The sequence below is a fragment of the Ptiloglossa arizonensis genome, chromosome 1 (genome assembly GCF_051014685.1).
Source record: "Ptiloglossa arizonensis isolate GNS036 chromosome 1, iyPtiAriz1_principal, whole genome shotgun sequence".
Classification (NCBI taxonomy): domain Eukaryota; kingdom Metazoa; phylum Arthropoda; class Insecta; order Hymenoptera; family Colletidae; genus Ptiloglossa; species Ptiloglossa arizonensis.
This window is the reverse complement of record NC_135048.1, coordinates 32,108,477-32,121,876: the sequence shown is the minus strand read 5'-3', so window position 1 is coordinate 32,121,876 and position 13,400 is coordinate 32,108,477. Positions and strand designations below refer to the sequence as shown.

General features: G+C 41.2%; 1 protein-coding gene across 2 annotated transcripts in view; it reads right to left on the bottom strand.

Moving 5' to 3' along the window:
- The window catches only part of Rsh (Rap GTPase activating protein radish), a 54,074-nt gene extending 40,916 nt beyond the window's left edge, over positions 1–13,158 (bottom strand). The window contains exons 1-9 of one of the 2 annotated variants that reach the window (XM_076324390.1): positions 13,116–13,158; positions 9,778–9,914; positions 6,955–7,386; positions 5,633–5,876; positions 3,793–4,219; positions 1,764–1,902; positions 1,271–1,448; positions 750–951; positions 365–476 (exon numbers count right to left, since the gene is read on the bottom strand). In XM_076324390.1, coding sequence (XP_076180505.1) covers positions 365–476; positions 750–951; positions 1,271–1,448; positions 1,764–1,902; positions 3,793–4,219; positions 5,633–5,876; positions 6,955–7,386; positions 9,778–9,914; positions 13,116–13,150 — 1,906 coding nt within the window. In that variant the 5' untranslated portion in view covers positions 13,151–13,158. Of the gene's footprint in view, positions 1–364; positions 477–749; positions 952–1,270; positions 1,449–1,763; positions 1,903–3,792; positions 4,220–5,632; positions 5,877–6,954; positions 7,387–9,777; positions 9,915–12,997; positions 13,004–13,115 lie in introns of those variants that run through there. The other variant, XM_076324397.1, reaches the window with a different exon arrangement.
- Between the last annotated feature and the right edge of the window lie 242 nt (positions 13,159–13,400).

Here is a 13,400-nt window from a genome sequence, read left to right as displayed (position 1 = left end):
GCACGACGTTTGCGCCATTCGGTGGAACGTGTACGCGTTTGGCGCGACATTCGAACGAGGTCCGACCATCGACAGGTTATACTACTGGCGCCGCGGCGGGAGATTCGAAATTCGTTGAAATCCACGTGGTTCACTTTCTCGTACATTGCACGCGAGGATACGTTTCCTATCGTACAATGGGTGAAACGTAAAGTGCGAACTGTCTTTAAATTAAAACAAAAAAAAAAGAGAACTCGTTTAGAACGTAATCGCAAAGTCGCTCGATTTCGTACGGTAAAAATGAAAACTGAGTGGTGTATAAATGGTTTCTTTTCACGCTCCCTAATTGTAATTGTGAAACGTGATCGTGAAATGAGTGACTCACCGGTTTGCGTACTGCTGTCGAAAAAGGTACTCGATGTCTCCACGGTCATCGAAGCGAACGTACCGTCTGTGATCTGAGCGGAACTGTCTCTGCGTCCTCGGTATCTCTGAACCTGATGGACACAAGAGGAAAATATAGAAAGGACAACGTTGTTGCGAATTCAATGTGTGCGAATAATTCTCTCGAGTATCGTTTCTCTTTTTTTTTTTAAATATACTTCTATCGGGTTGTTCGGAAAGTGATTTCGTTTTCCAAAATGGAGAATGTATAATTTAACGAAATGTTTGTACACTCTAAAAGAATCGTGTTTCATTTTCACAAAAAAAAAAAAAAGAAAACGAAGTGACTTTCCGAACAACCCAATATTCAAGGTATCGAAACTGACCGCCTCGTCGCTTTGGGAACTTTGCTTTCGAAAATTTCGACATCTGATCATTTCTTCCGTGGTGCTCTGTCGTCGAAAACCACGAGCTATGAAGATCTCCTCGGTGGTCGACTGTCTTCTTATCGGAGCGTGTTGGGTGTTTCCTGGTGCACGCGCGCAAGGACTCGGGTCTCTCGAGGAGCACGTAGAGCTATCCGGTGACCTAAAAATCCACAATGTACAATTAATTCGTGAATATCGATCCAGAATGGTCGATCGTTTGAAAATATTAAACAGAGTCCGTAACTTGAATTTTCGAAAGTGTATAATTCCTATTACATCGCGTTCTATTAACATTTATTAACTTCTCCATTTATTGTACGCTCTGAAAGTGATCTCTAGGTGAAATCTTGTTGTCAGTATCGATAACGAGTACGCTAATAACGATTGTGTAGCTAACTGTCAAGTTACGCGAGGTTGTTATCAGTGAAGAGATATTATCAGCAGACACAGCACTGTGAAAATCGATACAGAGCAGATACCTCGGTGGCCGACCGGCCATTGACATTGACTGCCTTCTGAGCTGGTGCTTTCGTTGCCTGGTAGGACTGATATCCCTTTTATCGACGGTCCTGTCCGTGCTCAGATGGCTCCTGGAATCGCGACGCCTCGGGTAAGAGGCGGAATCAGGACTCAGCGAGTCCCTGCGAGCTTTACGACCTGCAAAACGTCCACAAAAAATACTATTCGGGAAGTACAATTCCGTGAAATATACATTTCACGATAATCGACGTTTAGAACGAGCTGTTCTATTCGTACGGAATAATTTTCTACGAACAAATACGAACGTCTGTAGCGAAAGACACGAAAAACAAAACAGAGAACGAAACGCTGTTATTGCAAGTAGATGTCGTTTAGAAAAATTGATGAATAATCAATTGGTGAATAAATTTCGCTTTTTCTTTCGAATTTGGTATTTGTAAGTAGTAAATTTGTATCGTGTGTATTATCGTAATCGAAGTTCGTTGATTGTACCTCCGTCGTCAGGATCTGGTGATAAGGTCGGCTGACTTCCTCGACGTCCTGCAGGTGGCATCGATTCGTCTATTGCAGCAGCTTGTCGCGTTAATCTTGACAACTTGTTCGACGACGGTTCCTTTCCCTTATAGTAACACTGCAACGAAATCGTTGGACACTGTTGCAATTAGTACGACCTTTGATGTGGTTGCCGCTCGCGTGTCTGACCGTGCACAGACTACTACTACTTCCAACTACGTCCAACGCAACTTTCGACGTGTGGTTAAATTCGTCACGTACAAATGGAGGTAGTCATTCGCAAATAATATGTGTCACAGTGAACGTAACGAATTCGTCTCGATAACGGATTTACAGATTTACGATCATTGTACTTTTCTTTTTAGTGTCCGGTAAATAACAGAACAGAAATACTGTGAGATTTCACGTATAAGAAAAATTGAAAATGATTTTCAAATCTATAGAAAATAACCAAAAGTATAAAAAATCTAATTTTTTGAAGGACCTTTCAAACCGTATCACTCGTGACAAAATTTAATCTATTCACTAAGAACAAAAATAATAAGGTATACTACGTACATTGAATTTAACGGCTTGTTTCGATAGATTCGAGTACTGTTGGGAGTCGAAGAAAATGTCCGTGAAGGTCACAGTATAATTGGATTCAATCGTTTCTTTCTCCTTGAGAAACTTTACGTAGCAACTTTGATCAATAGACTCCACATTCTTTCCAGAAGCATTCTTTTCTGTTCCCAACAGTACATCTATGATTCTGACGACTGTGCTTGATTCTTGTCTCGTTTAGAAACGAAGTTCGTTCAAAAGTATTATATTATATACATAAAACAAGTCAAGTACTGTTAGGATTCAAAGAAAATGTCTCTGAAGGTCACGAAACAGTTGAACTCAATCGTTTTTTTCTCCTTGAGATACTTTACGTAGGAGCCTTGATCGATAGATCCCACATTCCTTCCAGAAGCATTCTTTTCAGTTCGCAACAGTACATTGACGATTCTGACGACTGTACTCGATTCTTGTCTCGTTTAGAAACGAAGTTCGTTCAAGAGTATTACACTATATACATAAAACAAATCAAGTACTGTTGGGATTCAAAGAAAATGTCTCTGAAGGTCACGAAAAGGTTGGACTCAATCGTTTTTTTCTCCTTGAGATACTTTACGTAGGAGCCTTGATCGATAGATCCCACATTCCTTCCAGGAGCATTCTTTTCATTTCCCAACAGTACATAATTCGACAACTCTAGAGACTGTTCGATTCTTGTCTCGTTTAGAAACGAAGTTCGTTCATAAGTATACTATATACCTAAAACGAATCAAGTACTGTTGGAACTCAAAGAAAATGTCCTTGAAAGTCACGTCACAATCAATCTCAACCGTTTCTTTCGCCTTAAGAAACTTCACGTATCAACTTTGATCAATACACTCCACAATCCTTCCAGAAGCATTCTTTTCACTTTCCAACAGTACATCGACAATTCTAACGACTGTGCTCGATTCTTGTCTCGTTTAGAAACGAAGTTCGTTAAAAAGTATACTATATACCTAAAACAAATGAAGTACTGTTGGAATTCAAAGAAAATGTCCTTGAAAGTCACGTCACAATCAATCTCAACCGTTTCTTTCGCCTTAAGAAACTTCACGTATCAACTTTGATCAATACACTCCACAATCCTTCCAGAAGCATTCTTTTCAGTTCCCAACAGTACATCGACGATTCTGACAACTGTGCTCGATTTTTGTCTCGTTTAGAAACAGAGTTCGTTCAAAAGTATTATATTATATACATAAAACAAGTCAAGAACTATTGGGATTCAAAGAAAATGTCCTCGAAGGTCACGACACCATCGATCTCAACCATTTCTTTCCCCTTAAGAAACTTCACCTATCAATTTTGATCAATACACTCCACAATCCTTCCAGAAGCATTCTTTTCACTTCCCAACAGTACATAGACAAATCTGACGACCGCGTTCGATTCTCGTCTCGTTCAAAAACGAAGTTTGCCCCACCTGAGTGGTCGAATCTCTTCTGGTGGTGAGCAGAGGATGCGTAGGCGTGTTAACGTTCGGCGAACCAACGGGACTGGAGCTACCGGAAGTGGATGTACCGGGTAACGGAAGGCTGCTGCCAATCGTCGGCGAGACCGATGGCGGTGTCACCGACGACATGATGATAGTTGGTGGCGTAATCGGCGCCTCAAGAGTTAGGTTCTTCGTCTCCAGAACGGCCTTCGTTTCCACGGTCACGGTGGAGGTTGTTGTCATCGTCGTCGACGTCTTCGAGTCCACGGTCGTCACGACGGGCGTCTTGGTGTCGATGATGGACGTCGTGATGGTGGTGGTGGTCGTCGTGGCTGTCTTGGCCTCGATCGTCTTCGCCTCGATGCTGCTCGATCGTTCGGTCTTCTCCATTGAGTTCCGGGTCTCCAGATGGTCTCTGCAACGGAAATTGGTTCGTTACGAATTCCGCGAAAGGAGATGAACCAGATTTACGACCCACTCGAGCCTTTAACTCGGTTCCCGCCAGATGTTAGCCCCAGTGCCTCCTTTTTGCTCCGAAGTATCGCAGGTCAATGAAAAGCAATTATCAAACGGTAACGGAGGAGTGAGTTAAATTGTCGCGGAACTGTTGCAAACAATTTTCACCTTTTCGACTAACTATGTATAATACCAATTCCGAGTCCAGTGAATAAAATATTGACAAATTTTATTATTCGTAAGTAGCGAGCAGTGCCTCCTTTTTGCTCCAAAGTATCTCAGGTCAATGAAAAGCAATTATTAAATGGTAACGGAGGAGTGAGTTAAATTGTCGCGGAACTGTTGCAAACAATTTTCACCTTCTCGACGTATAATACCAATTCCGAGTCCAGTGAATGAAATATTGAAAAATTTGTGAAATTTTATCATTTGTAAATAGCAAGCAGTGCCTCCTTTTTACTCCAAAGCATTGCAGGTCAATGAAAAGCAATTATTAAACGGTAACGGAGGAGAGAGTTAAATTGTCACGGAACTGTTGCAAACAATTTTCACCTTCTCGACTAACGATGTATAATACCAATTCCGAGTCCATTGAAAAATTTGTGACATTTTATCATTCGTAAGTAGCGAGTGGATGTATCTTATTTTATATCGTGCGACAATTTTATTTTACAATCGACTCTTAACGCGATTTCGAAGAACATTCAAGATGATGACATTTGGTTTTTTTATATATCTTTTTATGCAAGTTTCCAAGGTCGTCTTCAACATTTCTCGTTACAAACTCGTACATTTTGTTTACCTCTCAATTGGAAGTTACCGGACGAAATTAACCAGCTATAAAACAAGCACCTTTTATCTAAAATAATAAAATAGAAAGTAACTTTCCAACTTGCACCAAAAAAGCACCCAAAAAATCAAAAACGTCATCGTCTCGAATTCCCTTCAAAATCGTATCATCCCTGCCAACAAAATTTTCAAATGACGATAAAATTGTCATTGATTGCAAAAAAAATTCAATCTGCCGAATTATATATACCATCCTGTACATCTAAAATAACAACTCGACCGTAATATTGCACGTTCTTGTCTCTCGATCCGAAAGCAATAAATTTACAAATTTTTTTACAGCATCTCTCAGACACGATTTGCGTCCAAGATGTCCGCAGGAGCGACAAATAAATAACTTTCTCAATTTCGACAACATCGTGCCACGTGACTCCCCGGCTGCGAGAGCTCGAGAGGCTGGTCGAAAATTAGCGACAAGAGGGTCGAGTTCCTCTGGAAACGAGTCTCGAAACAACCGGTGACGCACGATGAACCTGCTTGAAATTACAAGCCTGCGTCCAATTACCATTCAGCCATTATATACCTGACAGCGTTGCTGGTGGCGCTATCGGTGCTGGAGGCGCTCGGTCTTTGATCGTTCCTGTAATATTTTGCAGCCGCTGGACTGGTACCACTGTCCATGGACTGCTGCGACTGTCTGCGTCTGTGATGACGACAATTGTGCTTCCGTTCACCTGGACTGGGTGTCTGTCCAGCGACCATCGAGTCCCTCCTGGACCTCGCGCTCTCGGCGGAACCGCGGCGAAAATTCTTCAAGTCCCCCGAGCCTGTAAGAAACGTAAATGTAAGCTAGTTATTGTAAAGTTCAGATTATAATATCTAGTTTATTATAATATGCAGGGATCTCGCGTATCTAGTAGTATAGTTAATGTATATATAAGAATACGAAGTTCGAAGAAATGCGTATACAGTGATACGTCTTCATGTGAACGACGACAGAGTCTTTCTGACTCTGGACTTGGACTCGACTAAAAAGAAAAGCTTAAGATCATTGTTGCATTCACTCCAATACTAGTGATAGACCATCGAACGATTAAACGAGTTAAATAACAAATTACTCCACGAAACGTTGATACTAAACGCACTTGGTCTCGAGGCAAGTTGCAGTCAATAACAGGAAAATTTGTTCTGCAGTGTAACGATCGTAAAATTTATTTCAGTTTATTTTATCGATGTACGTTATCTTAGAAGCTATCAATTGGAATCATACTTTGTCGGTTGTCGAAGCAAGTCAGCTCTGATTGTTGACAACTGTTATTGACTTACTGCTTCAAATGTTTGTAGATACTTGAGCTAAAACGCTATCCATTTTCGAACTGCTGTACGTAACTTATATATTGAAAATACTCATTGGAATCAATCTTCGTGACTCTCTTACGGTATCAGTAACAATCTGACGTTTCAATTACTATTTACTACACGTTTCACAAGTGTCCAGACCCTATCGACACCAACCTGTATTACTACTAGACACTTTTCAAAGTTGAAAATTCAAAGTGAAACAACACGGTGAAAAAACTTCGTACGCCAATTTCTAAGGGGTCATTTCAAAGAAAAAACTTCAATCTTCGAACTTGGTAATCTCAACCGCGTGAAAAATTTTGGAAACAATCAAAAAAAGTTTGAAACTTTCCAATTTCCTCCAAAGACCCACCTTCGGTTTTTTCAATCTCTTCTAGATACACAAAAATTATCAGTAGAATCGAATTCAATCGCACAAAAGTAGAGAGTTCGAGCTTTAAATTAACCCCTCGAATAGTATCGTACGATTATTTATCGCGAAGGTGCAACGATTCGAAGATCGCTCGACTGGTTCATTTCGAGTATTGCATTCTTCCAACGTACCTCGACGTGGTGTTGGAGAGATTACAGTCGGCGGTGGTTGTTGTTGAGGCGTGGTGTCCCTCTTGTTCCATAATTTGGCCAGGTCGTTCCTGAACTCGCTGATGGTCGAATCCCGTCTCGATTTCGTCGACGGTTGGCTCCTGATCCCGCTGTCCACCGAGCTCTCGCGTCGTTTACGGAGTCTCTCCAGGTGGCTGGCGTCGGTCGTTTGTCTGGACCAAGGCATGGATTTCGCTATATCGGCCAGGGTTTCACGCCGACAGAGCTTGTTCCCGCGTCCCGATTTCCCGGAACCGCCACCACCGCTCCACTCCCTCAGGATGTCCGTCAATTGAGCCAGACTGGACCTTCGACGGCGACGATTCGTCGGCGACGACTCCTGGGGCTCGTTCGGTGGCGAGATCTGAGTCGCGGAGTCGCGTCTTCCGGTTCCTGATCGAAATCAATAGAAGTGGTTTCTTAGGTATCTGTTCCATTTTTTTATAACACTCGCAGGATTAGAGATTTTATCGATAATGGGAGAGATCAATCTTGGGTCTGAACTGACCCGTAATTTGACCTTGCTTGGACAAATCTTTCGAATACAAATTTGTTTACTTTATCGTACGGTTCTCAGTTTCTATGAAATATTCTACGATGCAATGGAATAATAGAAAAATAAGGGTTAATTATTTGCACTCGAGGCTTCTTTGGTATCAGATTACTTTATCGTACGGTTCTCAATTTTTATGAAAAATTCTACGATGCAATGGAATAATACAAAAATAAGGGTTAACCCTTTGCACTCGAGGCTTCTTCGCCATTAGATTATTTTATCGTACGGTTCTCAATTTTTATGAAATATTCTACGATGCAATGGAATAATACAAAAATAAGGGTTAACCCTTTGCACTCGAGGCTTCTTCGCCATTAGATTATTTTATCGTATGATTCTCAATTTCTATGAAAAATTCTACGATGCAATGGAATAATAGAAAAATAAGGGTTAACCCTTTGCACTCGAGGCTTTTTTGCTACCAGATTACTTTATCGTACGGTTTTCAATTTCTATGAAAAATTCTACGATTCAATCGAATAATAGAAAAATAAGGGTTAACCCTTTGCACTCGATCCTTTTTTGCTATCAGAAACCGACGCCTCGAGAAAATTCTTTAAGTCGTAAAATTTCTCTGGAATGTAATATTTTTATATATGCTTCGCATACATGCGTTTACATGCATTTTCTCTACAAGAACGATATATTTCAATTTCAATTTGAATTCCAAATCACGAAATTTTCTCGGATCGAAAATAGTACATTGAATTAAATGGCGAGGGAGGATCTCCTTTCGAGTCCAAGGGGTTAATCTGTTCGAATTGTTCGACGAGGAGAGTTCGTCGAAATAATTATTATATTTTTCGTTATACTATTGATTTTATGGAAAAAGTATATTTACTTTCTACCACTTAGGAGAGAAATACCCCAAATTTTCAATCACCATTATGAGTGTCAAAGAATATGACTCTGTATGTATCTAACTGTTCCATAAATTTCAAGTATTAAAACACATTGACTGCTATTTGAAGATTATTATTACCGTTAAACGCTTTTATTATTCATGGATAAAAATATACAAGGTGTTGTTGGATGGATAGCACCATCGGGCAGGTGATTCTATGAGCGAAAACAAGTCGAGAAAAAGCAATAAAATCTTTCCATTCGAAGCTTCGTTTACGAGGAAAGTTTACACTTTCGTTTTCGTTGTCCTTCGTAATATTTACATTCTATCTTCGGTCTGATATTGACTACTCTTATTGTTAGTATATTCTCAGCGGTAGAATTCTAATAGTGTCTCGCTATAGCCCATCACGAATACATCAACACAATAAAAACGTTCGATGCTCGTAATAGGAGTGCGTTTGCAGCAGCTAAGTATTATCCGATAATAAAAAAAATGTATTACTATATCTACTAATTTTCAAACTCGGCGGTTGAGTGTTATCCGATAACAATTAAAAATATATTATCTAGAAATGTTCAAACTCGCCGGCTAAGTATTACCCGATAATAATTAAAAATATATTATCTAGAAATGTTCAAACTCGGCGGCTAAGTATTACCCGATAACAATTAAAAATATATTATCTATAAATGTTCAAACTGGGCAGGTACCATCTAATAATAATTAAAAATATATTATCTACAAATTTTCAAACTCGGCGTCTAAATATTACCTAATAATAATTAAAACTATATTATCTACAAATGTTCAAACTTGGCGGTTGAGTGTTATCCGATAATAATTAAAAATATATTACTCACAAATTTTCAAACTTGACGACTAAGTATTACTCGATAACAATTAAAAATATATTACCTACAAATGTCCAAACTCAGCAACTAAGTATCACCCAATAATAATTAAGAATATATTACCCACAAATTCTCAAACTCGGCAGCTAAATATTCCCTAATAATAATTAAAACTATATTATCTAGAAATGTTCAAACTCCTCGGCCAAGTGTCACCTAAACCTAACAAACGCCTCGTTTCCAAACATTCGAGCTCGATTTCCTCGTAAAGGAAGCTTCGAACCAAAAACGTTGTTCCTTCTCTTGAACATATTTTCGCACATTGAACCCTGCGATGTTACCACTCGTCCGGTAACACCGTGTACACTCTCGTTCGAACGGTTCTGGTCGATTCTATTCCATAGTTTCGCGTTGCTCTTATCGATCGGGCGTTGAAAGATTTGTAAACTCCTCGTGCGAAGAAATCTCATTACCCGGCGCGGTCGAATATTAAAAAATTATCGACTCGCGGTTTCGGTGAGTGTCCTTACCGAGGCGTTGCTTCAAAGTGGACTCCTCCACCTGCTCCCGCACGAGGTCGTCCCAGCCGTTTCCTCCCTGCCATATCAGCCCTACCTGATGGCTCAGGATCGGCAGGTTGCAGACGAAGCAGATCGCTGTCATGGTCCTGAAACGGAAACCCTCGGTCTCGGCTTAAACGGGCCAAGGGAGGACGAAACGGGAGCGGGTCGGGTGTTTCGGTGGTACCAAGGTACTCTCGATACGTCATCGTCCACCGTTGCCGGGCGTGTGGTAAACTCGAGGAGAAATACGGGTGCACGTTTCGAGCGACAGAGTTACGGTGAAACCAGGCCATGCCAAACACTACGCTTGAAAATAGCCGCGCCGAAATTACGCGCGGCACTCGTCGAGAACTAACTACCCTCTACTGCGCCGCCAGGACTGTTTTCCATGCTCGATCGGCTGCATAACTCGCGTTACACGGGCAAGAGAAGATTGTTAGGAGTGTCAAGCAGAAATCGTGTCTCAGTCCCAAAACAAAACTACGTATACGTTTCTACGATTAATTCGCACGCATCTGTGTTGCACGTACGGCTCGTCGATGCTTGTCGTGGACGTTACGCAGGATCTGTTTCACGCAGGAAAGTATTTTTTATTTCAACAATGACGAAAGATTCTTTGGACGTGCGCGAGTAGCTTGAAAATTTGGATAACAAGGTCGTTCCAAGGTCACGGTACCGTTCAAACCCTCGCGTAAGGGAATCGTGATCAATTTTCTGTCCCAATTGAGTTTACCGTGATCGATGCAAAGTTCAACCCTCGCGATTCCTGTGGTTCGGACGCTCATCGAAGAGACCACGCGTGGGTCTAAATAGACCCGTAAATTAACTTCACAGGAACGTTCCCAGAAAAAATTGGATTATATTTTCGTACCATTCCAAAAAATTGTGTTATATTTTTCAAATTTCTACGGAAAGTTTGAACGTTCACCGAAGAGACCACGCGTGGGTCTAAATAGACCCGTAAATTAACTTCACAGGAACGTTCCCAGAAAAAATTGGATTATATTTTCGTACCATTCCAAAAAATTGTGTTATATTTTTCAAATTTCTACGGAAAGTTTGAACGTTCACCGAAGAGACCACGCGTGGGTCTAAATAGACCCGTAAAATAACTTTACAGGAACGTTCCCAGAAAAAAATTCTATTATATTTTGGTACCTTTCCAAAAAATGGTATTGTATTTTCAAAATTTCTACGGAAAGTTCGGACGTTCATCGAAGAGACCACGCGTGGGTCTAAATAGACCCCTAAAATAACTTTACAGGAACGTTCCCAGTAAAAATTGTATTATATTTTCGTACCATTTCAAAAAATTGTATTATATTTTCCAAATTTTTGAAAGTTCGGACGTTCACCGAAGAGACCACGCGTGGGTCTAAATAGACCCGTAAAATAACTTCGCAGGAACGTTCCCAATAAAAATTCTATTACATTTTCATATCATTCCAAAAAATTGTATTACATTTTCGTACCTTTTCGAAAAATTATATTACATTTTCGTACTTTTTCAAATTTTTACGAAAAGTAGTACCGACTATATAATTGAGTAAGGCGAAAGTGAGGGTCTGAAAAGACCCAGCGTGGCAAGATTCGAACACCTTTCGTACAAATTAACACGAAATGCCTCTTTGTCTCTTTACAAACTTTCTTAACCCTTTACAAAGGACTTCGAGAACTCTTTTTCTCTTCGCGAAGAATGATCAAGATACTCTCACTTTGCAAAGAACTTTCATCACTATTCGTCCCTTCGTAAAAAAATTCTACTCGTCAAATCGCTTCTCGTGTTCTCGTGAAATGATTACCGAGCGTTGTCGAACTTGAAATTCACGAAACAAGGTATCGAGGATCCTGCGTGAACGCCTCGGGGCAGCATCGACTCGCCTTGAGCAGTGATCGTTGAAAACATTACTCTACGACCTACGAGTAACAATGTGTCGTGAAGCGCGAAGCGGAAACTCGGAGGAACGTTGTCCTACGTAAAGGTCGCGTTGCAACGTTCCTCGTGCGTTTACCGAACAGACGAAATCACGGTTAGCTACGCTCACGGTGAGCGGTCGTGTTCGCGAAACGATCGCTAAACGGAGCAACACTCTGACAACGTATGCACTAAAGATGCAGCGACGCAGGTGCGGTTACAGAGGTTTGCCGAAACGTGTGTTCGATCAGCGTCGATCAGCGTCATTCCAGAAAAATAAAAGAAAAAAGCGTGGATGCAGTGAAACGACTCGAGAGATTTATCGTACGTGTACACGCGTGTACCGGTGTATCTACTCGTGGCGTGTACGTGGTGGTGGGAGCCGAATCGAGACGATACCGCGCGCGGAAAATAAATCGTAGATCGATGTTTCGCGCGCGAGGCTTTGTCCTCGCGAGAATGGGGGAAAAAAAAAATAAGAAAAAATAGAACGATCGTTAGGAAGAATCACGAGACAAGTGTTCCGTAACGAGAGCTTCCGCGATCTCGTCGATCGAATTTATTATATCTCGTGCGATTTATTAATACGCAAACCCGTTTAATTATCGACGTCTGTCCAGAGTGGATTCAATTATCGCAAACCTGCATCGCGATTGTAACGGATTTTCCGCGTACATAGGCGCACGGATCGTTGATTAATTTCAATCGTAATCGTTTCGGTACGGATCTTTCCCGGAATTGATTGAAAATTAATGAAACTTTATCTCTCCGCCGAAGTCTCGAATCAAGTTCAACGATTTCATCGTTCTTCGAAGTAACGCGACCGGCCGATACCATCGAACACGTGTCTTTGCTAAGAATCTATTTACCCGAAAATTGAAACACAATTGCGAGAGTAAGTGAACACACGACGTTGAGAAACTTATCGATCTTACTAAGACGTGTACACGTGTACACTTCGCGTTTCTTTTTTCAATTTTCATTCGAAAAAGATTCACGACCCCAGTTTCCTGGACAGTTCCACCCCATCCCTGGTGTATTGTAAATAAAAACACGGGCGAAAGTACGGTTATAAATAACAAAAGAGCCACCGAATGGAATCCATACGCGTCGATGATGATTTTCAATGTCGAATTTCCTTTTTCTTCTTCTGTTGAACGAATCCTCGCGCGCGAAAAAAGAAAAAAAAGAATAAATAAAAGACAAACAAACACACACACACTCGTTCCACGATTCGTGGTTATTTCTGCACGCGTGTTCGAGCTCACCCACCCTGTACACGTTCACCAGAGAGCGAGAAAGAAGGATAGATAGAAATAGAGCCGCATGTCTGCCCTCGTATTCAGCGTATAACGAAACTCTCTTTGTATATCTGATTTGGCGTTTCGACCTGTAATGTCGAAGTCTGGGGCTCTGCAACGACATCGCATGGCAAGGGCCTGGCCGACCTGCAAAAGATACACACAGACAAAACTTTTTCCATGTTCCTCGTCGCACGCCTCGAACCCGGCCGATGAATGGCGAGTTCTTGCGGAGGGTGACACCGTCGCCTGAAAATTGCATCGCGGGGGTGGTGGTTTTTAAAACGAATTCGTTTTTCGAAGAATACTCGATCGACGAGAAATGAAAAATCGCGTCAATTTCGATCCGCGGGTGTTTCAATCGAACCGTGTAT